Raw genomic sequence first — 25,705 nt, 5'->3', positions numbered from 1 at the left:
GTAAAGGAATTCGTAAAATACAGATTTGCCTGTAATTTCAGATTACAAACATTTTGGATAATGAACAGTCTTCAAGAACAAGTTGTATTCATGACCCAAGGTTTCGCTGTGTTAATAATTTACTCTCTATATATGTGGGTGTGCAGATAATTTTTTTCAATACTTAAATATTATCACTGGTTTGTTCCTGTTCTGAATAATGATTTTAGTTTAGCACATCGAATACATTATATTACTGCATGTGCATTTGTACACTTTTTTTTTTTTTTTTTTGGTGTGTGTGTGTTCGATTTGAATTTTTTAAAGTTACAATTAATGAAAATTAATTTGTTCTAAATTGTAGGAAAGCACTTACATGCAACACAGCTGGCCATTAAAAGGGCTACACCATGAAAAAAGTGCATAACAATTGCATGAAAGCTAGAACATATTAGGATAGGCAAGGCAAATAATTATTTCAAAGCATGTACACTCTATAGACAAGAGTAATGGCACCTTGAAACAGCATATAAAAAGGTAGATTGAAATGTCAATTTTCATTTGTAATTTGTGTTTACTATTTTTTTAATTGAATGTTGTTTTATGCTTGCATAAAAAGAAACAACTCTTACCAATACATCTCAAACTTCAATTATAAAAGAATCATAGCTAACCAGGACCAGGAATCATAGCCAACCAGGGTTTTTGTACTGCAGAATCACTGCTAACATTGCTAAAGATCCACTGACTGTTGTGAGAATTTGGAACTGATGGATTCAAGAGGCCCATGTTCAGTAATGTGCGGGGTCCCAGTGGCCCTCACTCACCAGTGTTAAAATGACATCTATTTTGTCCACATCGCTGTACATTCAAGGATCATACAGCCACATCATATAAACATCATATACCATTTAGTCAGGCATCAGCTGTGGGTCAGGAATTTGGGTGCATAGTACAGTACCAAGTATCCATATGTGTGATGCAATGATGTTTGCAAAGCGCAGAAATTGTTAGCAAAGTGTCCCATTGCTATGGCTTACATTTGAAGCTAAGCTGCAAAGGCATCAGCACCTACAATGGTGCATTCAGTGGCACCATGCGGATGCATGAATGGAATGATGTCTTTTCAGATAAGTCCCATTTTTGCTTACAGCATTATAGCGATCATATCCATCCATATCTTGAGGCACTGAAGAGACCCAAATTTTAATCATTTTACCCTCTCTGCTAACTGCTTTCCTTCAGTATGCAGCAATTTTAATGGCCAGCAGTACAGTATCTATCCAATTTAGCTTTAGAATTATTAAGAATATTTTATCATAATAAATTAAATATGTTGCGATGATGAATTTTGGCATTTTAAAAACAATAAATTTTGCAATATTTAAAACTGAGAAGAAATATTCACAACTGAGTTTAGAAGAAACTGTAATGGGCAAAAATATATTTAATAAAAATAGCACTTTTTAGATAAGATGATAAGTTCAGCATTGATTATGAAATATATAATTAGTACTTACACAGTATCATTGAAATAATATTAACAACTGTATGAAAATTATATTTTTATTAATACTTACCATAGCTTTACTGACATTACCACCAGTAGCAAGTCCTTTGAAGTGGGAAGTACCATAGACCAGCTGAACATCAACTAAATCTAATACCTACATATAATAAAAAGTATAATTTTTATTCTGAAATCATATATTTTAAGTTACATACATCTTGTAAAGTAAACATTATATCCAAATAGAATTCAGTATATTAAAAGAATTTTTTATTTAATACATACTTCCAGTTCTTCTTCAGATTTAACATCAACAACATGAAGATGCTCCAGTATATCAAGTATGACCAATGTTCTAGAATTTAACCACTAAAAAAAAAGTCAGCATCTGAAAACATATCCTAAAAATATATTCACTAAAAAAAATTAAAACAATGACTAAATAGCAAGCATTACTTATGTTAAAACATGGCTTAATCTAAAAGTTTGATATCATTTTTAACTTCATTTTAGCCATTGGCAAAATACATATTTGGATATATAAGATATTTATTCTACAGGATTTTTCATTTAGGTGCAATTATTTTAAGTTGTAGGAAATTCAAGATTTTAAATTTTTACTTTAATGAAATAAAATTCATTTCAAATTGCATGTTTCATAAATTATATTTGGAAACAGATAAAATTAAAGTACTTTCCACAATTCCCTTTCTTTCAAAAAATAAAAGTATATTCTTAAGTATTTATACATATTAAACACAAACAGAACATATTAATTGAAATGTACGTCACAGTATATGGAAAATTGGAACCTACCGCAAAATTTTGAAAGACATACTGCAGTTCAATTTTCTGTAGTGGAATGAAGTTTATTTTTTCTGCAGAAGCAAAGTTGACCTAAAATAAAACATATATATAAAATCTTTACTGACCATTTAGAGCTATTTTTATTCTTTAAAATACTTTTAAAAAATTCTCAAAAGCCAACAAAGAAATTTAAAACTATAAAGGTCAAAATAATTACCAACATCAGTTAAATATTAGAGAGAGCATTACTGAAATCAACATTCATATTGCATTTTTATTGATACTTTTAATATAACTAAATTATAATATATTTTTCACTTAAGACACTAAAGTTTTCTTTAACATACATATCATCTGACAATACTTTAAATTAAGTTTCCTGCTGGGTCAAATCAAGTCTTTTGACATTAGCAGATTCACAGAATTATGATGGCTGGTCCCCACCATTAAAGAAACCGCGAGTTTTCTAATAATTTAATACATAAAAATTGAGATCTACTAGATTAAACTGTAAGTTAAGATTCAATGCGAATAAATATACTTAAGAATTTAAACCCTTAGTCTAATGGAAACAGGAAACAGAAGAGAAACACGCCAAGTGAAAATAAGCCAAATTAGTAACATAACAACTTTGAATTTGATTTAGTCAAGATCTCAACCGATTTTGAGGGCAAACAGATACAGTCAAATAAGTTAAGGACTAAAGAGATAACAAATCAAAAAGACTGCATAAGAATCAGCATTCGCACAGCTGATACCAATTATGTTATTTTTAATGCATACCATAAAGTTGTAACACACAGCTCTACTGCAGCCTGTAAGTAATAAATGTGTTTAAAATGATGTAAAGTACCACGGAATTAACTAAACATATACATTGCAGCTGATTAAGTAAACTTCTGAATTTACCTGTAAAATGTCCCTCTGTTAGAAAGCCAATAAATTCAAATTCTATTAGAAAACAAATCACCAACTAGTTTCAAATGATTATCCACTTAATTAAAATTCAAACTTCACCTAACTTTCTGATTGAAGATAATGATAATCATGTGCTAAAAATCTGAAGAAATGGAAAAGCTGCTGACTGGTATGGTGATTTGCAATAACAAATGCCATATTATTATGCCTAAGCTTGAATCCCAGAGAAAGTACAGATATTTATAAGTGTATAGTGTTTTTGTGATACAAGTGCATTTAAAATACTATCAAGCTGGAGGTCCGCTTGACAGCTGATGTTAGAGGGGGAAATGTGACTCTTAAATTCCATTTCCCAGGGTATTTCTCTATCAGTTTTGAGTAAAACTATCATACTGTCACCTATAAAACATTTAAGGCCTTGGCCAACAAGAGACACCCTCTACCTCTTCATTAAGTAATTCATAGACCTGATTTGAGCAGATATCTCAAGATTAGGTGGATAAATAGCAACATAAATAGAAATCATATAATAATCTCATACGATTTTTTTAATGTTATGTTGATGAAGGTTTTTAGTTGCACTTACTAGCTATACTCAATTTTACACGATTTCCATTTTTTCCCCATTATTCATATCAAACAACTACAGTCACAGACAGTTCAGTCATGTGGTATTCAGAAAGTAATTATAATGGTCAGTTTCATATACTTATATCAGAAGATTCATCTACAGTGCAAAATTTAATTGAAAAACTGGAGTTTGAAAATACTCTCAAGGAACCAATTTCTGACCACACTGTGTAGTAGCTTATAAACTAGCAACAAAACAACTTATGCAGGTTTGTGTATCTACCAAGGTTTAAGTAGTACTTTTCTTCACAGAAAATGGGGAAAAGCCTAAATATATGTTGCACTCTGAAAACTTCAGATTATAGCCTAGATAAGAATCACTGTGAAATATGAAACAATCATAACAAATCAACTTCTGATGGATTCATTCAATCTTGGAAACAGATAGCCAGATTTATAACAACATCCAAAACTTCTAGTAAACTGCCTGATAATAAATTGCAAAATAGCTTTATATATTTCCCTCTATGCTTAATTAGATACAAAACAAAATATCATTCACAGTATTTATATTTATCATTTCTATTTGGCAGCCATATTTAATACTATTAATGAAATCTAAATAAAGCAAACTTTTTTGACGTTTCCCTAGCTCAGTATAATATTACATGCACAGACAGGGCCAGATTTACATATAAGTTACACAAGCTATAACTTAAGGCCCTCACTTTCTTGGGAGCCCTCTAAAATATAGTTTAAATAGTATTAACCTTCTGGGCGTTATGACCGGCTTTATCCGGTCATCAGAAGTTTTGCTACTTGGCATGTATTAGCTTATAACTTAAGATATTTTGCTTTCTTACTTTCTTTAATAATGTAAATATCATCTTAATGAATGTACGTCTATGAAAATACAGACTAAAATAAGTAATTTACAAATTTAATTAATAAATGTTGTTTAAATACTGGTCTAAAATCCTGTGCCCCTCAGAGGGTTAAAATACATTATAACAGACTTATAAAGAATCCTGTGCCACTCAGAGGGTTAAAATACATTATAACAGACTTATAAAGAGCCCCATATCTCAAACAGCTTAAGGCCTTATCAAGTCTAAATCTGGCTCTGTGCACAATGCATATTAAAAAAAGGGGGGGGGGGAATTAATATTTTTAAATGATTTGCTTTAAACAAAATATATGTTCTACAGGTGATAAATGGAACTAATATTAATAATTTAGAAGAAAATACATGGATAACTACCAAATATATACATTCATTAATATTCATATAAAATTTCTGTAACAAAGCGTGCAAGATACATGTAATATTTGTTTACGTGCAGCTACAGTTAAATGCCTAAAATTTATTACATAGGGCTTTTACGTTTTAAATTTGTGTGACCTAGAATGGCATAATGATTAGCAAAGACCGACTGCTAGCCTGAAACTAAGAGTGAAGATATGACCTCCACATAAGGTCCAATTATATATGAATGTTTCTCTTTTCTCATAGATGCAATAATCATTCTACCCCTGGGCAATGCTTTCAGTGAGGTTAAATGAAAAACTGATTCGTCCATGAATACTCTGAAGCAAATGTCTAGCAACTAGATGAAAATAAAAGACCTCTTTCAAGCCAGATATAGCAAGTTAGAAAAGAAAACTATTTTTTATGCTAGGATACAAGTAGAAGCATTTAATAAAATACCTGCGCAAATATGTATTAAATCATAAAAAAATTCAATAACAAAAATCTGCATTTCTAATTGTTTAATAATTGGGGATTTAGGAAAAATTCACATTATACATTTCATTATTGAATAAATTTTTTTGAAAATTATTTATGAAATGCAGAATTACTACTTGATTTCTATTATTCAAAATTTCACCTTGTTCTAAGAATTTCTATCATAATTATAAAGTATAAAAATTACAAACCTGAAAGAAAAATATTGTACTTTGTCGACCAAATGCTAAGACAGGATCAATTATTCTAGTTGTTGAAGAAACTTGTATAACAACAAACTGCCAACTCAAAACTGGCAAAGTATCAGGATCTGCCTTGAAATTTACAAAAAGAAAATATAAGAAACATGATAGATATAAATATCATATTTAAACATGAGAATATTTAACTAGGCATAAATATAAGAATATTTTAGTCATTTTCATGCACATTACAACTGAAAATGAAATAATATTAAATAATAAAACAATCAACTGCAACAAGTTTCAAAATGCATTAGTTTACATTTAAGCAGATATATAAATTTTAATACAAAGATTCAATTCAATTACTCAACAGATGCCAAAAACAAAGAACTTACTCGTAAGGCATTGAGTAAACCAACACGAAGAGATGGTCTTACAGGTCACAGCAATAACCTAAAGCATTTAGAAATTTGAAACATAAAGCTTTCCAAAAATATACATAAGGCATAAAAATATATAATGCACATACATATAAATGTACAGAGAAATAGAGACTAAAATATAATGAACTGTATCATGACTATTTCAATAGAAAGCAGTCCACCAGTGGCTCAGCGGTAAAGTTGGTGGACACTGGTAGTTCGAGGTTCAAATCTCATGAATAGATTGGCTGCATGAGCAATTTCATTGTTTTTCCATGCATACGAGTCAGCTTCCCTTAGAAAGTCCCTCCTCAAAGGCATTCTCCCTTCCCTTACGCAGATAGCCCCTCGGGGCTTTACTCTAATATAAAAATAAACAAACAAAAAATCAATAGGAAGCTGAATGGTATGACAAGTTGATTACATGAAATAAAAAATTTTCAGATGGAAAATTGGGAATCTTCTCAACGGAAAAGAAACATAGTAAAATGCAGTTGATAGCTCCATTCTTAAAAGAAGTCCATTAATGACCTAATAAAACTGATTCCTGGTACAGCTCCCAGTTATTGTAACAGCATCGCTGCATGACATATTTTTAGTTTTGCTTATACAGATAGTAAATACAAGAAAGTTTCCTAGAAAGACCTCCACTAAGATAACCGTTTTCCTACTAACAGAAATAGCTCTTAAATATAGAGTATATAATATTTAAATATAGAGTGCTTAGCTATAATTATATTACCTATTATTTACCCACTAGAGAAATTAGGTTAAAGGTAGCAGAGGTCACACTCGAAACTAAGTTTTGAATGAGATGCTGTATGTTACATATTGTACTATCGCTGTTAGCACTTAAAAACAAAATCTATTTGTTTGAATCAAATTAAGACAGGGAAAAAAAAAAATCTTGTAACTTAAGTGATAAAGCATAAGGTAAGTGCACCTAATGCTTGAAATTGAAACGCAGATATCTTTTCTGCTGTTGAACTGTAATATGTATTCAAGTGATGGAATGAAATGTGCATCCAAGGCTGAAGTTGCAACAAGGTTGTGGGTATCATTTTTACCAAAATGTAGCAATATCCCTGTAATTTCTTCACTTTAAAATGAAATAACTTTACTGCACAAGGATCAAGAAAGAATAGAAAAGATTCTTGAATGTCCAGTGAGTTGAAGACTAATAAGAATGTAAATATACCTTGATGTAATCACCCTAAAATGGGAATGTAGAAGGAAAAAAAGAACAATACAATTTTTTGAAGTTCATTATTGTTTCTGAAGGAGGGGAGAAAAAGAAAAAAAAAAAAAAAAATGCTGACATATTTTACTCATTTTAAACTCCATTTCAGATCTTGGGGCTTTCAGAGAAAATTTTCATATATGATTATTTTCAGTTTTGGTAGAACTAATTCCCTATAGAAGGAACCTTCTTAATACTGAGAGTGTAACTAACAGAAATTCAAGCAATTTTCTCCGATGCAGGTTTCAATAGATGGTTTTACCGAACCACCATCCTCAACTGCAAAACCGCAAATCATTTGCGGTTTCGGTGGTTCAGTAAAACCATCGACACTAGTCCTGTGAAAATTTTGAAAATTAATGCTGATTTTTGTTGTTTGACTTCTGATTTAGTATATATAATGAACTTCACAAATATTTTCAAATTTGGATCCCTCCATCCCAGTTTGCCATCCAGAAAATCTGGTCACCTTATTTTACACCAAAATGTCCACGAAACCAGTGGTAAAGAATCTGGTACCAATGGCTCTTAAAGTTTAAATGTAGACTTGCCATATCAGTTACTATTATATTCTATGCATCAGAAAATTTCGAAGCCTTTTAGAGCATGAAATGAATTAGTATACAAGATAAAAAATTTTTGACATATATTAGATGAATTCAAGTGCATAGTATGCAACAGCTAATTCTGAGGTGAGGACATCATGAAGTTTTGCATCCCTTACGTAATTCTCGATAATAAATGATACACCAACATGAATTGATGCTTTAGATCCATTTGTAAACACAATGTAACTAGTGCATTTATGTTTGCACTCGAAGAACAGATGCCTTATATGAACTTATTAGTATCTTTCTTGTAAATATTCTTAAAAATATCATATTCTGCAAAGGAGGATTTAAAAATAGTAGTGTCTGCACTGTAGATGTTCAAAACACTCTGGAGCATATATCCGCAATGCCTGATGGTGCCATGAAAACTGAAGACCATACTAAACCATAAACAACTTAGCTGTAATCACACCTAGAGTGAACAAGTGTTCTACAGGATGCAGAGTCATACCAGGAGGTGCTCGCCAGGACTTTTAAAAGATTCAAAGTTTCGAAACATTTCTTCCCCAGGTAGAGGATGTGAGGTAGGAAAGTCAGTTTTGGGTCTATCACTCATAAAAAATACTTCAGCTGCCACCAGGATCAGTGAGTGACCTATGAAGATAAAGCTCAGGCTCAAGATGAAGATTATGCTTTTCACAAAAGGATATACACATGGTTTTTTGCTTTAAAAACATACATCCATGTTTGTTTGACCACTTCTGGAATCGTGTTAAGATTGATCTGCAACTGTTTCTCTACACATCTCATATCTACACCTTGACAGCTTATCTGGAAGTTAGCAACATATACTGATTCTGAAACTGTAGGAAAAATTCTCTTAAAACAGAATTAATTTAGCTAAACAATGTAACACTTAGGACAGAATCTTAACACAGATCTTAACATAAAACATGTTATAACATAGAGCCAATTCTTATTTAGAAAGTTCTCACCCTACAAAAATTCTGAATAAATATTAGAAAATTGCTGTGCAAGCCACAGCCACAAAGATCATACTAGATGACATATCATGATGCCTTGTTATAAGTCTTGTCTTGTAACAAAACATGGCAATATGCCATCTAGTAGATTTCTTTTCATAAATACTGGCTTCCAAAAGAGGAAAGTTACAGCTTGCAAGTGTGACTGGCTGACAATTTGAAGGATTCTTTAGATCGTTCCCTGGCTTAGCTACAGGAATGACAACAGCTTTCTTCCATGCATTGGGAAAGCCATGCTTTTAAAACGCCTTCGGTTGTAAAAAGTGAGCAGGGCAATTAGTGACTTTCAGAAAAGATGCTTCAGCATTTCATAACTTACACCATCTGAGCCAGAACTATGTGTTTGCATCAAAGCCCCTCCTTAGCTCTACCATGGAAAAAACACCATTATATGGCTCTGAGTTGAAAGAGTTGAATGCAAGGTGAATATTCTCTGAGTGATGCTTAATGCTGGTAAGTAATTGGTATCACTGGAGATGGCAGCAAAAAGCACTTTGGGCCAAAAATTTGCAGATACATAAAAGTTGTGGAAACAGTGAATGTTATCCATGACAAATTCAGAATCGAGATTTGTTGCAATTATTCGTTGCATTGCTTGAAGTGCTTGAAAGCAAGCACAGAGAAATGATATAGTATAATGAGGTAAGATGGTTGTGTTCAGCAGTGGTGCTAAAATGGTTTTTTAATTATATTTTCATTTAATAAATAAAATCAAAATCTACTTGACACGAAAAAAAAAAAAACTATCAATGAGCTATATAATGATACATGGATAACAGATTTAGCATTTCTTGTTGACTTAACTAACCATTTAAATATTCTCACTAACAAGCTGCAAGAGAAGAATAAACTAATCACTGATGATAAAACTAAAGCTTTTAAAGTTAAAATTGCAACTATGAGTAATATAATTAGAATCACATTTTTAACATTTTAAACCTGGTCGTATTATTTAAAATGAAAAATCTCAATAATATATAAGAAAAATAGCATTCTTATAAGAATTTAGGATTGATTTCTTGATTTTGACGACTTGGAATCCAGTTTTACATTACATTCATTCTATTAAATTGAACATGAACAAACCTCTACACATGGCTAATTAATTAACAGTGTGATAAAAATCTTATCCAAAGATTCAGAGATACAGATTTGATTAACTTTTATTAATACTTAACAAAAGATAAAAACCCTCATTTATGAAATTTCACAAGAATTATTGCTTTTATTTAGGAGTACATTTATATGTGAAGAGCATTTTTCACAGCTGAAAATTAATAAACCTGAGAAAAGAGCACAGAATTCACAATCTGTGATGACTGTTTCTAGCAATATTCCCTTAAAGCTACAAACTTTATCAAAATCAAAATGCCATCAAGTGTTAAGCTGCAATACAAAATAAATAAGTCTAATTATATACATACAAATATGCATAATTTTTCTGTATGCTTCAAAGAAAAATTTAATAAATTAAAGAAAGAGAGATATCATTATTTATTTAAGTTTTGCCTACTTTAAAAGCTTTCTCTGAAAACTTAAAAAGGTTGCATAATTTGTTTATTTCCTGTTTAAGTAAGTTATTTAGTGATTAACTCAAGAGATTAGAATTATTTGAAATAAATGCCAGCCTGAGAGTTTAACATTTAGCTGTCAGTATATTTGAATTACAAAGACAGGCAATGGGAATTTCTTGCAGGTACCAATCTTCAGATTTCAGATAGAAAATAAGTATAAATTTGAAATTTTTCTATTCCATTTTTATTATTACTGTTTATGTATATTTTAATAAATATCTGAAAGGGGTTCGGCATCTAAAGAAAACAGGAAAAAAAAATTACCTAAGAGAAAAGAAATACTTCTGAAGCATACAGTATTTTCTAGATCATTCGGTAATTGTTGCCTCATACTACATTGTAACTTACACAGATTTCTTATGGTTTCTTAAAATCAGATGGATGCTATACAGTCAAAAGTCGTTAATCCGGACTCATCAGGACTTCGGCGATTCTGGATTATCAATTTTTGCGGATTATAGATCATCAGTTTAAATCTGGTAAGATGGCATGGAGAAATTATAAAATTAAAAATATGAAACTGTAATTTATGAAATAAAGAACAATTATGATCTAAAGGGTATCAAAATTTACAAAAAAAAAAAAAAAAAAAAAAGCTTAGTATTTATTTGTTTACTTTATTAAACATTTCTTTCAATGTCAGTTGCTTAAGTTGCTTCGTTTTTTACGTGATAATACATTCTCTTTAATTCTATAAACAGACATCATTTCTTGTTCAGTTACAAAGTTCTGCTGTTCAAGTCCTATAATTGCTGTGTATACCGACTAATTTGTCAATCGAAATTTTTTCGTTTTCAATAACCTCTGTCACTTTCTTCGCTATCGGAAGCGAATTATAATGACGAGGAATTTGATTTAAATCATATCAAAGATGGAGTACATTGAGATGAAATACTACATTTAGTAAGGAATTATAAGACAAATAAAATAAAAACATCTGCCCTGAAGATAAGGATAGTGCTGACAGATCAACTTCCAATTCATTGTGCGCCCACCGCGGCGTTAAAGATAAACAAAGTTTAGATAAACAAAAGTTAAAGTTTAGATAAACAAAGGATATGCCTTTATCCATTTTTTGCAGCAATTCCACTTTTTGTTTAATGAACTTTGAAATATACTTTCACTTTGTTGATCCTTTACATATTAGTAAATTTATATCAGAAATTCTATTTGACATAATCGAAAGTTCAAGCTTACTTTTATAAAATTGCTCTAACAGTCTGCAAAAAATAATAAGCCGGATCCAATCCGAAGATTAAGGAACAACGCAATCTGCAACATTAACTGAAATAGATAATTAGGTAATTTTAGCTTAGCTTATACCGTCCGTTATACAAGCATATTCGCAGCTGTAAAGGTCTTATGCGCATGCGTCACATTGACGCATGCGCAGAAAGTTTGTAGCTTTGAGGTCCGGATTCTAGATCATTCCCGATTATGGGTATCCGAATTAACGACTTTTGACTGTATTTGCTGTCTTAGACCCTTTCTGTAGAACTAAAGGAAATATATAAGCCATTTAAAGACATTCAAATGTATCAGATCATTATGGCCATAACCTCTTTTAATATTTTGCAGATTTCCATTGGATGTTAATGCAGATAGCACTTAAGGTTAATTTAATGCTGGTAGACCAATACAAAAATAGTTCTGCTCAACAAACACAGTTTTTTATGCTTTTCAAATTATAAAACAACAGGCTCAGAATATCAAAATGTACCATGTGAGTAATCAAATGATACTGCTTCACAGAGAAATAAGTCTGAATGAGTTGAAGAATCATAACAGGTTTATCACACCTCTAGATTACCATGTGCATCTTCTCTCCAAGCTTTTGAACTGTGGTTTAACCCTTTGACACGCAGTGGTCGCGCCCTGAAACCACCATTTTCCCAAATTTTTTTTCTTCTCTTTTTTCCGAAATTTTTGAGTGAAAATGAATTGATTACTAATCTTTTACATCTAAATAACACAAAATGACTGTAGAATCATATATGTTTTAGGTATTAATACTTCAGATCAGATGCCTTTTAAAATTCGTTTTCGATGAGACAAAATAACTTCCTTTTATTAATATAAACAACTTTAAATTTCAAAAGTTAGTCATCGCACATCATGATTTCTATCATAAACAATAAAAAACTGCAGTAATTAAACTGCATATATAAAAAAAACCTCTATATGTATGGCATTTGCTATGCGGTTTCAGAGCGCGACCACTGCGCCACTACAGCATTGTGTCACAATGCTTGCAATCCTCTCACGCCTTGAAACCACTGGTGTTTGCTTCTCAATGGCGTTTGCTTGCTTTTCAAATAGGAATGTTTATTTTTACCCCAATATAGATAAAGAGCTTTGAAACCACAGAGTTATTTTATTACTAAACAATGCATGCACCGGCCCAGTAAAAAGGTCTTTCTTTTCCAAATACTTTTCTCTGACATCAACACACTTGCTCCCCAAGCAGGTATTGTGATTTTATAAATTATTTCCTGTGGTTTAAATTTAATGTAAATATACTTTTCTATAATTAAAAATAGAAATTGTGTAAAAGTTTTATTTAAATTAAAAATATTTTCTGAATATTTCGGGACGAAATACGAATAAAATAAGTATGAATGGGAAATGAACGATCCGTACAAAGCCAAAAGACCAAGCCCCTCCCCCCCCATTAACATAAAAAACGCAAATTTCATGTGCCAGATGAAATGAAACTAAATAACGCTGGACATATACCAGTGAAATTTAAATCCAGGCAGTGTACATTTTGTAGCACAAGGAAGAAACCTCATAGAACAAGATGTATGTGCGAAACATGCAATGTGGGTCTATGCATGTACCAAAGAGACAAAACATGCTTTGAACAGTGTCACAAAAAAATTGTTCTTTAAAATTATAAAAAAAAAAAAAAAAAAAAAAAAAAACCACTGAGTTCTTTTTTATCCTTATTTTATTGAGCTTTTTAATCCATTTATCCAAATGTCCTTATTATGTAGGTACTTATATTTTCACTGCTATAGAAAAATTACATAAATATTTATTTTTTAATTTTTTCTGATGATTCACTTCATAAAATAATGTAAAAATTTATATATAATGAAATTCTTAGATAACTTTTTTTTTAAATCCGTAAATTTTGTCATTTATTGGAAACGCGAGCAGAAAATGGTAAGTAGTAGTTTTTTTCCCCTACTACATCAGTAAGTTTCAAAGTCCTAGACTCACGGTGGTTTCACAGTGCGACCACCACCCACAGAACAATGGGCAAGAGTAGATTTTTTTAAATTCATATATTATTTGTGTCTAGGATCAAAATATTCAGTTTCTAGAGTTTTTAGTTAAAAAATTATAAAAATAATATTGCGCGCGTCAAAGGGTTAAGGAAACTAACTTTCATTAATTATTTAAATTTTATGGTAAAATAAAAACACATAATAAAGTAGTAATAATGTTGGTGACCTTATTTGTATTTTCTTATTAAAAAAAATACAAACATCTAAAAAATTACCCTAAAAATTTTTCAAAATTCAACTCAACATCTAAAAATTACCCTAAAAATTTTTCAAAATTCAAGTCAAGATACATAACTGAATTCTATATTTCACTAAATGAAGCCAGTTATTTAAGTTATAATAATTTACAGTTGATAATTACTTTTGTAACAGTTCCAAGAGCAACAAGGCATACTTCTTGACTGGGATGGTTTCGAAAATGAGGTGTCATTCTGAGAGGTTCAACAGCACATACTTCACCACGACTTAAAAAATTAAATTATGATAAATTATGATAAATATATTATTGTGCATGTTAACTATGATACACACACACATGTACACACAAAGAAAATCATTATGAAAATAAATAAATCATTTAGAAATAAAAATTTTAGCATTTGATTAATAATACTTTATCTATACACGAAAACTAATCACATAAATTAATCATTCAATTCAAGACTATTTATGACTCTGTAGACCCCAAAACTGTATTCTTTGCAATAACTGCTCACAATGCATGAAATTTCAAAACTTGTGAAAATTTCACTTTAGAAAATCACCTAATTGAAAACATTGAATTTAATCACATAATTTTCTATAATTTAAATGGAATTTAAAAAGGAAAGTAGAAACAGGGTTATAAGCATTTAAGATGGAAATCAAATTTTGTTTTCTTTGGGGGGAGAACACTAATCCCCCCACATACATTAAAGAATTTTATTTGATAAACACATATCAAATAAAAACAAAAACGAAAATTAAAGCTTTTTAAAAACAAAATTGACAATATGTGATTTAATTGCAATGCTTTATTTCATATACCTGACAGATGAAATTATTATAAGATAAATTTTAATTTATTTCCAATTTGCATATGTTGAATATCTGAAAATTTAGACGTTTTAAAAATTTATGACTTTAACTTAACTGAATCATGGTGCCAGACAAAAACTCAAAAAAATAATACAATCAAAACAAATCTAATTCATAATATATCAAAAGATCAATTGAATAAACAATCGTATAGTGGTAGTACAAGTTAAATTTTAGGTTCGCGTTGTGAGTAACCTATGCAAAAGGAAAATCAATAACCCCAAATTCAATAAAACTCCATGTTCCTTAAAAAGCTTCCCGGCTCAAACAAATGGAGGGACATGACAGACCACAGTAAATTACACACAAGATAAATACACAAATGCAATTAAATTTTAAACACACATTTATTAAATTCTTGAATATAGTATATTATTAGTAAATACTTGATCAGTGTCACCTACAACATATTTTTACTATGAAAATATTGCATCTGTCACACAAAATTTCCACTTACAATAATTAAAATTTTAAATTAATAATTAACATTTTTTTCACAAATTAAGAAGGTGTAACATATTTTAATTCTCCAATAAATGGTTCTCATTAATTAGGAATTAACATTTTTCTAACTCCAAATTCAATAGGTGAAACAAATTTTAATCCTTCTAAAACTGGCCTTAACTTGAAATTATAAATCACTTCTCAATTTTACTAACTGTAATATTTAATTTATATAAGTAATAACAATATAAACAGGTAGATAAATCATTATTAACTGTTCCACTATGGCATTTGGGATTACTAAGAGAGAGAGAAAATAATCTAAAAAATTTCACTCACATATTCCTCGGAATACACAACCTTGGGGGGAGTGTCCAGTTTTACTAGTTATGGAGGAAGTCTATTTGCTTGAGCCAACACTATGATTACAGTTTAACTGACACTCTTGCGCTGAAGTCCATTCTGTACAATAATATCTGGAGACGGGATGAAGTCCTTTTTGTAAAACTAACCGCCAGATCAGGGAAAAGTTCGTAAGTCTTTTTTTTTTTGTAAAACTAACTGCCAGATCAGGGAAAAGTTCGTTCTTCAGGAACATATTTCTGTGCGGAACGTCTATGTGTCAGGAAACACAGGTGCTGGATAGTACTAACCAATAATACTTCTACCTGGAAATGTTTATGTGTCTGGAACCTCAGGTGCCGGATACTAATGACACATACTTCTGTTTGAAACTTCCAAAAATCAGACAATTTCACTTCGGGAATGTCAAAATTTCAGTTTCAGAAGGATTATCTGGAGATTCGGGTGAAGAGGGAAAATCTGTAATAAATTGCTCTTTACATCTCGCACTAAATTAGCAATCAGCTTGCAATAAAATGCTCTTTTCAGCTCGTACACATTTCTCCAGACATCTCGCAAGAAATTATTCTTTACATCGCGCACAAAATTTTTAACCATTTCATAGAAAAAATGCCTTTTCTGGAGAAAAGAAAGCGCAGCTCAAACCCTCTTGCTCAGGCAGCCCACAGCACAGCAAGCCGGCCAAAGGGCAAACGGTGCTCGAACTCTTTATCTAACTTCACATCACTGCTTCTCAAAATCCCTCCATATCAGACTCCAAGGGAAAAACCATAACCAGAGCCCACTGGTACATGCGAGGGGTCAAACCCCTACTGTTTTCTCCTTTTTCTTTCTTTTAGCTTGAAAATCAGAATCAACTCTAGCCCGGTGCAAGCAACGAAGTAAACTCTCTCTCTGCCCCCAAAAATTTCATTGGCTTACAAAAAATCATAAAATTAAAATCACACCAATGCCAGAATTTTACTTTGTCAAATTAAGAAAATGACACCTTCATGACAAATCAAACACAGAAAATATGACAATGAAATCCCAAAAACATCTGTACACACACAACGTGGGAACTAAAGTGGACCACCCCAACTAGCAAGCAGAAACTAAGCTTTATGAGAATCCAATTACCTAAGCTTACAACAACCTCTACTGTCTTGAAGTAAACAAAATTGCAACTATAACAAAGCGAAAGGAAGACGATTTTCGTTACAAATGCCATTAGTAAAAGGCGACAAAACAATACCCTACTACCTCCATTCTTAGTAAAAAGGCCTAAACCAATAAACTAGATGTGTTTCCTTGCAACCGTCTCTCACTTTGTTACACTTCCTACTCAAGAATGACGAGTTAAATAAAGCTTTAACAACTTAAGAACACTTTTTTTCAGATTAAAATATAAATGAGTAAAAAAAAAAAAAAAAAAAAAACTAGAAACTAGAATAATGATAACGTTAAACACATATTAATAATTCAAATTCGTGACATGGCACATACTCTAAAATGATTATATCGATCTGCAGCTATAAACAACAAAAATAAAAAAGTCACTAAATGTTTTAAGTTTTCAAAAAATGATGTAATGAGGTAAAAACTTAAATAAGAATAGTAATACACTAATCAAAGTTATCAAACTGCAGAGGTTGTTCACATATCTTTTGAATAAATTTGATAAAGCAAGTAACTGAATCATTTAAGCATAAAAAATATATTAGTAACAGCTTTTTAATTGAGGGTTAAATTATTAATTGCTGCCATCAAAAACTTTATATGTTCAAAACAGCTCATATAAATCAATTTAAAACAGAAAGCTATGTTTTTGCGAATTTTAAAGAAATATATTCTCTGAAGGACACAATAAACAATATCAATTCATAAAAGTTTTAAAAATGGTAATTACTGTTTTCTACAGTAAAAAGAACATCAAATGTTTATCAAACTGAAGTGTGTATTTCGAAGATCATTTCAAAATTAAATGCATGATCCCAAAAAAGAATTCATCTATTCAATGACTTCTGAACAGTAGAATAAGATCAGATATAGAATTCAATATGACACTCATTTATCACATGAAAAAAAGAATTTTTTTTTCCCACTGTAGAAGAATTATGACTGCATTTGAATACTGGTAACAGAAAATAGTCCATTTACTATCATAAAATTGAACCAAAAGACTTAGTTTTAAAAGTCTAATGAAAGTTTCAATACAAAGTTTGTGATTACAGTTAGCTTTCCCTAGAATGGAAAATTAAAATTAAGAAGTGCTGGTTAAAATATATATATATATATATATATAAATTCTACTTGTCAAGAAACATGTTTTGACTCCCACATTTAAAAAAGATATACCACTTTCGTATCCATTCATTGTAAAGAAGTTGAACTGTAATGGAAAAAAAGTCAACAATCAAGTTTTAAAATGTATATCTAAATTTCTCAGAAAATGGAAAGGGAGATTCTTATAAAGTATCCACAGCAATACCTTACACAGTCTAACTTCAAACAACTTGGATTTACAATAGTCTGAATAAGAATTTCAGAACAAATGAAATATTAACCAAACAAAACAAAGCAAAATTCTAAAAAATTACAGTTTAAAATTCTTTTTTTAATATATATATGATTCATTTTTACCTTTTATACAGTGCCGTCACCTTTTTTTTTTTTTTTTTCTTTTTTTTTGGTTTAATGTTTTGCAGTTTTAAAGTTACGTGATGTGAAACTAGATAATGAAACACTTACTAGTGTAGATGAATAATGGCTTACAAAGAACAGAAATATAACCTAAACAATGTCTATTAAGTTTCTGTATGAGAATTAACAGCTGAATAACTAGCAAAAATAACTAGAATGGTTTAAACTTTGTCAGATCAAGTTGAACCAATGCTGAATGTAGCTTTACAGTTTGCCAATTATAAAAAAATGTAGTCCATTGTTACAAAGAAAAATATGAAAGGAAAAGGGCAAAGAGAAAACAATTGGGCAGACAACAATACTGTAATTTTTTAGAATAAAAGATGAATATGTATTTATTAAAATTATTTCTATTCCAGACATTTGAATTTATTAATCACATTCCATTTATTGAAAAACAGAAAAAAATTTTTTGATGCAATCACTGTTTTGAATATATTTACTTCCTTAATTAACTTGGTTTCAAACAATACGGTGGAACAAATTATTTTAACTATGTGATGTATCGCTATACGCTTTCAAAAGATACCAAATAAAATCTTTTTGTGGGAATAATGCTTTCAAACTATTGAAAATTTCACTTTCTACCTGTTAACCAAAGACCACTGATAGATTATAGAAAACAGCACAAGAAAAGAAAAAAATTCCAAGGTAAAATTAAGAGATGTCCTTTCATCATGGAAATCAAGGCACAGCTTGAAAGATCATGAAAAAAAATTATCAAACTGAGCTCTTAAAAAGTAATATTTATATTATAATGAACTGTTTTGCTGCATTAAAAATCCTTCAAAAAATGTGCAAACATCCTCTATAAAGACGTCTCACAAAATCTGAAATAATTGGACAATATAATTATTATAATAATACCTGCCAGAAAAAATGCATCGAGTTTCACATGTTCTAGTTCCCATAACACGTCTAAAATGAAAATTTTTAAATGCATAATAGATTAATAATTGATAATAAAAAGTTATACAAACCAAACAGCATCATATTGATATGTGTAATGATTATAACAAATATAAGAACATGCAAAAAAAGAATTTAAAAATAATACTTACTTAAAGTTCAATTCAAATACTGAGCCACCACTATCACTGCATAAGGCAAGTGTTGGATCATCAGTAAACTAATCAAACAAAAGTAATAAAACAAAAATTAAAAAAATCCAAGTTGGTAGATATTCCAATATATTGTTTATAATTCAGTACTTAAATGTTTTTGCTAGATGTTCATTCAAAAAAGAAATTAAATTGGAAATAAATAGAGATGCAATACAACAGTTTTATTTCAAACAGAATGTAAGGTTTGAAAATACATGAGCACTTTTAAATATTTCTTTGAGATGTTTATTACTTTCAGTTTGCAGATTTCAAATCCTTATTGAATAGGCTGCATTGCTATTTGAGGGAAATAATCCTTACAAGCTTTATATGAAAGCAATCTAGCAAAATAAATGTGTAGCTGTTTCTAGAATTGTTTTTTCTTTATTGTATAAATGTACGCGGCATTAAATTAAAGTGAAATAGTGTGTGTGTGTGTATTTTTTATACGGCTTTGTTATTCTGAAAAACTCATTTTAAATACAAGATTTTATATCTTTAATTTTTGTGGGATTCATTCTTAGTAAGCCTGTCCTAGCTGCTGATTATAAATTTTGTCAGGGGTTAAACTGCAATCTGCATAAAAATATAAGAATGCAGTTCCTTTTTTTCAATCTTATGATTTCCATAGCTTTGTATTTCTTTAATATTTAATTCTCTTTTTAATTTTAATAGTAAAATCTTAAAGGTAAAGTGTTAAAAATTTTAGACTGGAGGTTCTTAACCAGGGGCCACCAGGTAAAACCAGGAGGAAATTCACCCCTATGCAGTCAGTTTTTTATTTAAGCATTTAGCTTTAGTTTATGGATATAAAAGACTACTTTTGTTCATGTTTTGGTATTTATCAATATTTTCTACACTTCTTCTTGTTTAATTTATAAAATAAGTTATAAAATAATCTAAATTTAAATAAATGTATATTTTTGGGGGTTGGAAAAAGGAGGGGGAAATACTTGTCTAGCAATAGTGAAAGGGTTGCATGGAACAAAAAAAAGTTGAGAATCACTGTAATCTTACTAGATTACAGACGTTTTTAGATTGCAACATGTTAATATGTATTTTTTATGTTCATCTCAAAATGAAGTTGATATAGTAAGATACACACTGAATAATACCTGTAAATTCACAAATACAACAGATACTGAAAGATCAGTTTCAACAATCACTTAAGCTCATACCCATGCCTATCAAATACTGTTTCCATACCCTTTCAATCCATAGATAAACACAACACAATAAAACAGAGAGAACAGTCATGTATTGCCTGTTTTATTTAGCCAAGTAACAAGAATTAACATGGATTTTTCATTGTCTCAAAACAATCCAACAACTCAAACAAATTATGTAGAACTCTTTGATAACACATCTTTTTTAACATAAAATCAGACTTGCTTTGATATGCCCCAAAGTTTAATTCTATACCTAACATTCCCCTTAAACTCTAGGCACAAACAATATTTTTAAGTTAATTCAAAATTTCATTTTCATACTAATCACTGAATTTAGCTCATATCTCACTATATCCCATTATAAATTATATATAAATTAGTTGCTTCTGCAGCTAACCACCTAAAGTAATTATTATAAAAAAAAAGAAAAACATATATGGTGATTTTAATGAGCCTACCCAGCATAATTTCACAGGTCCAACCAATAATTAATAGTAACAGTAATGAAGAACAGCATTTATTGCTTTTAAATCATTTAATTTGTTAATCAATAACAAACATCTAAAATTTTAAAGAAAAATTACATATTTGATACTTTACGGAATAGCAACACACTGGCACATAGAAGATAAAAATATTTCATTTCCGGGAATTGCAGCACATTTCTTTTAAACCACTTAATTTGTTGATTATATTCCAAAAATAAATATATTATGCTTTACCAAGTAGCAACACTCTTTTAAATTTTAAAGACATACATTTAAAGCTCTGTCAAGTGGCAACACATTTCTTTTAAATCACAGAACTTTTGGATTAAATTTGAAACAAAAATATCTTATGGTTTGTCAAGTGGCAACATGTTGCTTTTAAATCATGGAATTTGTAACTATAAATGAGATTTATAGTTATTTTCACAAAATATGAAATAAATCAAAAACAAATTCAAAATTCAGGCTTTCATTAGACAGAGGTTTGAATGAAGGATTATGTCTGTTCAAAATTTGGTGTTTCTAGAAGCCGCCATTTTTCCACATTACATACATACATACATACAGATTTTTTATGATTTAATAACAGAGATATAAACACAAACACATTATAATTTAGGCTTAATACACAAAATTTCAATTGCTTCCTCTAACTTAATTCAAAGAATTCGTTCTTAAATAAACAGTTTTACAAATACTTTGAATAGTTTTTTATATAAAGGATTTAGAGATAAATACTTGAACACTTAAAATGGTTACTGGTGAATTCAGATTTAATTTAAGATTAAAAGCAAGAGTAAACTAAAAATAGACATGTTCTACTGTGTTGATGAGATTCATCTCCAATGGGTATTTTCATTTGATTTCATTCATCAACAATATTTAATGAGCTATCTTTTGTGAGCATAATTTTTAAATACTTCAATTTAAAAAATTAGGTGAAACAACTAACTTTTTACTGATTACAGGCATATTAATAAACTCTAAAGAAGAATGAAATGGAAATGATGTATATTAAATTTGTAAAAAGAGATTTTTGTTTACTTTTGGTAATATTACCATTTGAGTTGCAGCTCTGATGATTTAAATATTTGTTTTTTAAATAAAGGGCATTCGCCTCTCATTTAAGCAAATTTTTTTGTTCTTCTCATATAACTAAAAATTACATCTTTAAAAAAAAAGAAAAGAAAAAAAAAAAAAAACCTCTTAATTAAAAGAGAAAAGTGGTTGCTGAATTTTCATGAAACTCAATAATGATTTGTAATATGAAAGGCTACGCAACTTAAAACTACACTGTTTAATGCCTTCAATTTTCTAAATGTATAAATTTCCTAGAATTAACACAAGTTGATATAAAATACTTTAATTTGTTGAAGTTTGCTCTTTTAAATGCAGCAGAACACTTAATATCTAAGATAACTTAGACCACAAGTTATCGTATGGTTTAAGATATATTAAAATATTTCACAATTCTTCAAGTATTCCAGATTCTATAAAAATTCATATACAGTACAAAGTCTGTAATCCGGACATCCATTATCCGGAATGATCTATAATCCAGACCTCAAAGGCACAAACTTTACGCATGCACATAGAGAATGCGCATACATTCCGCATGCATGTAATGTATGCTTTACGCATGCGTGCGTTGAAAGAATTGTTTAATAAAGTAAACAAATAAATATTAAGCTTTTTTTGTGAAATTTGATACCCTTTAGATAATAATTGCTCTTTATTTCATAAATTATGGTTTCATATTTTTAATTGCATAATTTCTGCATGCCATCTTACCAGATTTAAATTGATGATCTATAATTTGGAAAATCCCCTAATCCGGAATCACTGAAGTCCCGATGAGTCCGGATTACGGACTTTGTACTGTATTCCAAAATTCAGTATAATTGAATTATTTTTATTCAGTAATTCAAATTTATATTTACCTAAACACAAATAGAGGAAGTTTGTTTATAGTCCAAAGGGATTTCAGTCCCGAAGGACTATTGCTTTCGTTTTGGCATTTTGCGTCGGACTCATAAACGTCGGTTCACTTTTCAAACTGTTGCCACAAAATGTTAGAGTCCTGCATTATATTTGAAGAAATTAAATAATGAAAAATCTGCATAAATGATTGTCTATTTCTTGCATTGTGATACAACAATGGTACATAGAGCCATCGAATTTTGAATGACGAAATCCTACTGCGAATATGGGCATCTGAAATCCCAAATTTGGAATTTGTTTTATTATAGATTTTATATTTTGTAAAACTTTAACGAATTATTGATTTACAAACTCAATGCTTTAAAAGCGAGAAATGGCAACGTTATATGGAAAAAAAAATACTTTTATCTCCAGCTCGCGAGACTGTGTATATCGGAAATTCTAAAGATATGCTTAATTTAACATTATTTTGCGATATTGCTCTTGAACTGAATTTTATGGTTTAAGTGCAAAGAACATGATATTTAATAAATAAAGGTAACACTCAAAACGTTAAAAAAACGCCCCTTTGCACGTAATTTAAAATTTGAAAAATTTCAGTTTTTTTTTGTTTTGTTTTTGTTTTTCATGCTCTGTTTCAATAAATGTAATAACTTCGAAAATAAAATATGACGTGTGAATAACTATCAATATAAACTATAAGACTAACAGAAAGGAAATTATTGCATTTATACCACACACAATGAAAAACACTGCATAGAGAGGAAGCAGACATAACACTTGCTAAAGTTTGTTCAGGTTATTTTTAGAAAAGTATAACTAACGATGCTTCTCCGAATAAATAACAAAAAACGAACAATTTTGTATCTATAGTATATCATAGTATCAGATTTATAAGGTACATATTTGCCAGATATTTCAAGCCAAATAAAGTACAATGCATACTCATCTAAATGAATTTAAATTTTTTAAAAAGAATTTATATCTTTCATACAATTTAAATCAATGAAAAAATATCTCAGTAAATTAAAAAAAAAAAAGGCTTAATTTAATTTGTTCTTGAAGGGGGGATATGTGAATTAATAACAGAACAAAGAAAAATCTAGTGCCTGGAAAATATGAAGTTTAGACATTATTTAAAACATTTATCAGCATTTCATAAAAGCTTAACAACAGCAAAAATGAAATTCTGTTATTTCCATAAACATTAGTTCTCAACAACCGAGAGATAAGCACATTTAGTGACAGCAAACGTATGAACATGAATTGAAAGTAAAGACTATACAGTCAAAAGTCGTTAATCTGGAATCGTTGGGACTTCGGCGATTCCGGATTATCGATTTTTGCGGATTACAGATCATCAGTTTAAATCTGGTAAGATGGCATGCAGAAATTATAAAATTAAAAATATGAAACCGTAATTTATGAAATAAAGAACAATTATGATCTAAAGGGTATCAAAATTTAAAAAAAAAAAAAGCTTAGTATTTATTTGTTTACTTTATTAAACATTTCTTTCAATGTCAGTTGCTTAAGTTGCTTCGTTTTTTACGTGATAATACATTCTCTTTAATTCTATAAACAGACATCATTTCTTGTTCAGTTACAAAGTTCCGCTGTTCAAGTCCTATAATTGCTGTGTATACCGACTAATTTGTCAATCGAAATTTTTTCGTTTTCAATAACCTCTGTCACTTTCTTCGCTATCGGAAGCGAATTATAATGACTAGGAATTTGATTTAAATCATATCAAAGACGGAGTACATTGAGATGAAATACTACATTTAGTAAGGAATTATAAGCCAAATAAAATAAAAACATTTGCCCTGAAGATAAGGATAGTGCTGACAGATCAACTTCCAATTCATTGCGCGCCCGCCGCGGCGTTAAAGATAAACAAAGTTTAGACAAACAAAAGTTAAAGTTTAGATAAACAAAGGATATGCCTTTATCCATTTTTTGCAGCAATTCCACTTTTTGTTTAATGGACTTCGAAACATTCTTTCGCTTTGTAGATTCTTTACATATTAGTAATTATATATCAGAAATTCTATTTGACATAATCGAAAGTTCAAGCTTACTTTTATAAAATTGCTCTAACAGTCTGCAAAAAATAATAAGCCGAATCGAATTTGAAGATTAAGAAACAACGCAATCTGCAACATTAACTGAATTAGATAATTTTAGCTTAGCTTATACTGTCCGTTATACATTAAACGTGCATTCGTAAACGTATTTTGCGCACGCACACACACATATTGGCAGCCGTAAAGGTCTTACGCGCAAGATGCATGCGCAGAAAGTTTGTAGCTTTAAGGTCCGGATTATGGGTGTCCGAATTAACGACTTTTGACTGTATTACATATAAAGTCTCTTTGCTTTTAGGGCAAAAAGCAAAAATGCACTTCTTGCAAACCAATGCAATAATCTCTTCACTTCCTTGTCATTATCAGTACAGTTGGAGCATTTTTTGTTTACACAGCTCATCATTTGCACTGAATATGTATGATATTAGCATATATATCCCAATAAAAATCTTCAGTTTTAGGTACAGGAAAAATTCTATGCAGTTGGATGCGGCCTCACTGATCTATTCACT

At 29.9% G+C, this 25,705-nt stretch overlaps 1 protein-coding gene across 1 annotated transcript in view; it reads right to left on the bottom strand.

The window, feature by feature from the left end:
• Positions 1–25,705, bottom strand: part of Vps8 (vacuolar protein sorting 8) — a 155,212-nt gene that overhangs the window by 92,913 nt on the left and 36,594 nt on the right. Inside the window, exons 8-15 of the mRNA XM_085810815.1 lie at positions 19,467–19,534; positions 19,273–19,323; positions 14,188–14,303; positions 6,112–6,155; positions 5,723–5,845; positions 2,306–2,386; positions 1,775–1,858; positions 1,560–1,646 (exon numbers count right to left, since the gene is read on the bottom strand). Coding sequence (XP_085666941.1) covers positions 1,560–1,646; positions 1,775–1,858; positions 2,306–2,386; positions 5,723–5,845; positions 6,112–6,155; positions 14,188–14,303; positions 19,273–19,323; positions 19,467–19,534 — 654 coding nt within the window. The remainder of the gene's footprint in view (positions 1–1,559; positions 1,647–1,774; positions 1,859–2,305; positions 2,387–5,722; positions 5,846–6,111; positions 6,156–14,187; positions 14,304–19,272; positions 19,324–19,466; positions 19,535–25,705) is intronic.

Source organism: Stegodyphus dumicola, chromosome 2 (genome assembly GCF_044657685.1).
Source record: "Stegodyphus dumicola isolate Sdum_Otavi_A_Nest chromosome 2, ASM4465768v1".
NCBI lineage: Eukaryota > Metazoa > Arthropoda > Arachnida > Araneae > Eresidae > Stegodyphus > Stegodyphus dumicola.
Note: the sequence above shows the minus strand (reverse complement) of the source record. Positions and strands in the feature narration are given on the sequence as shown.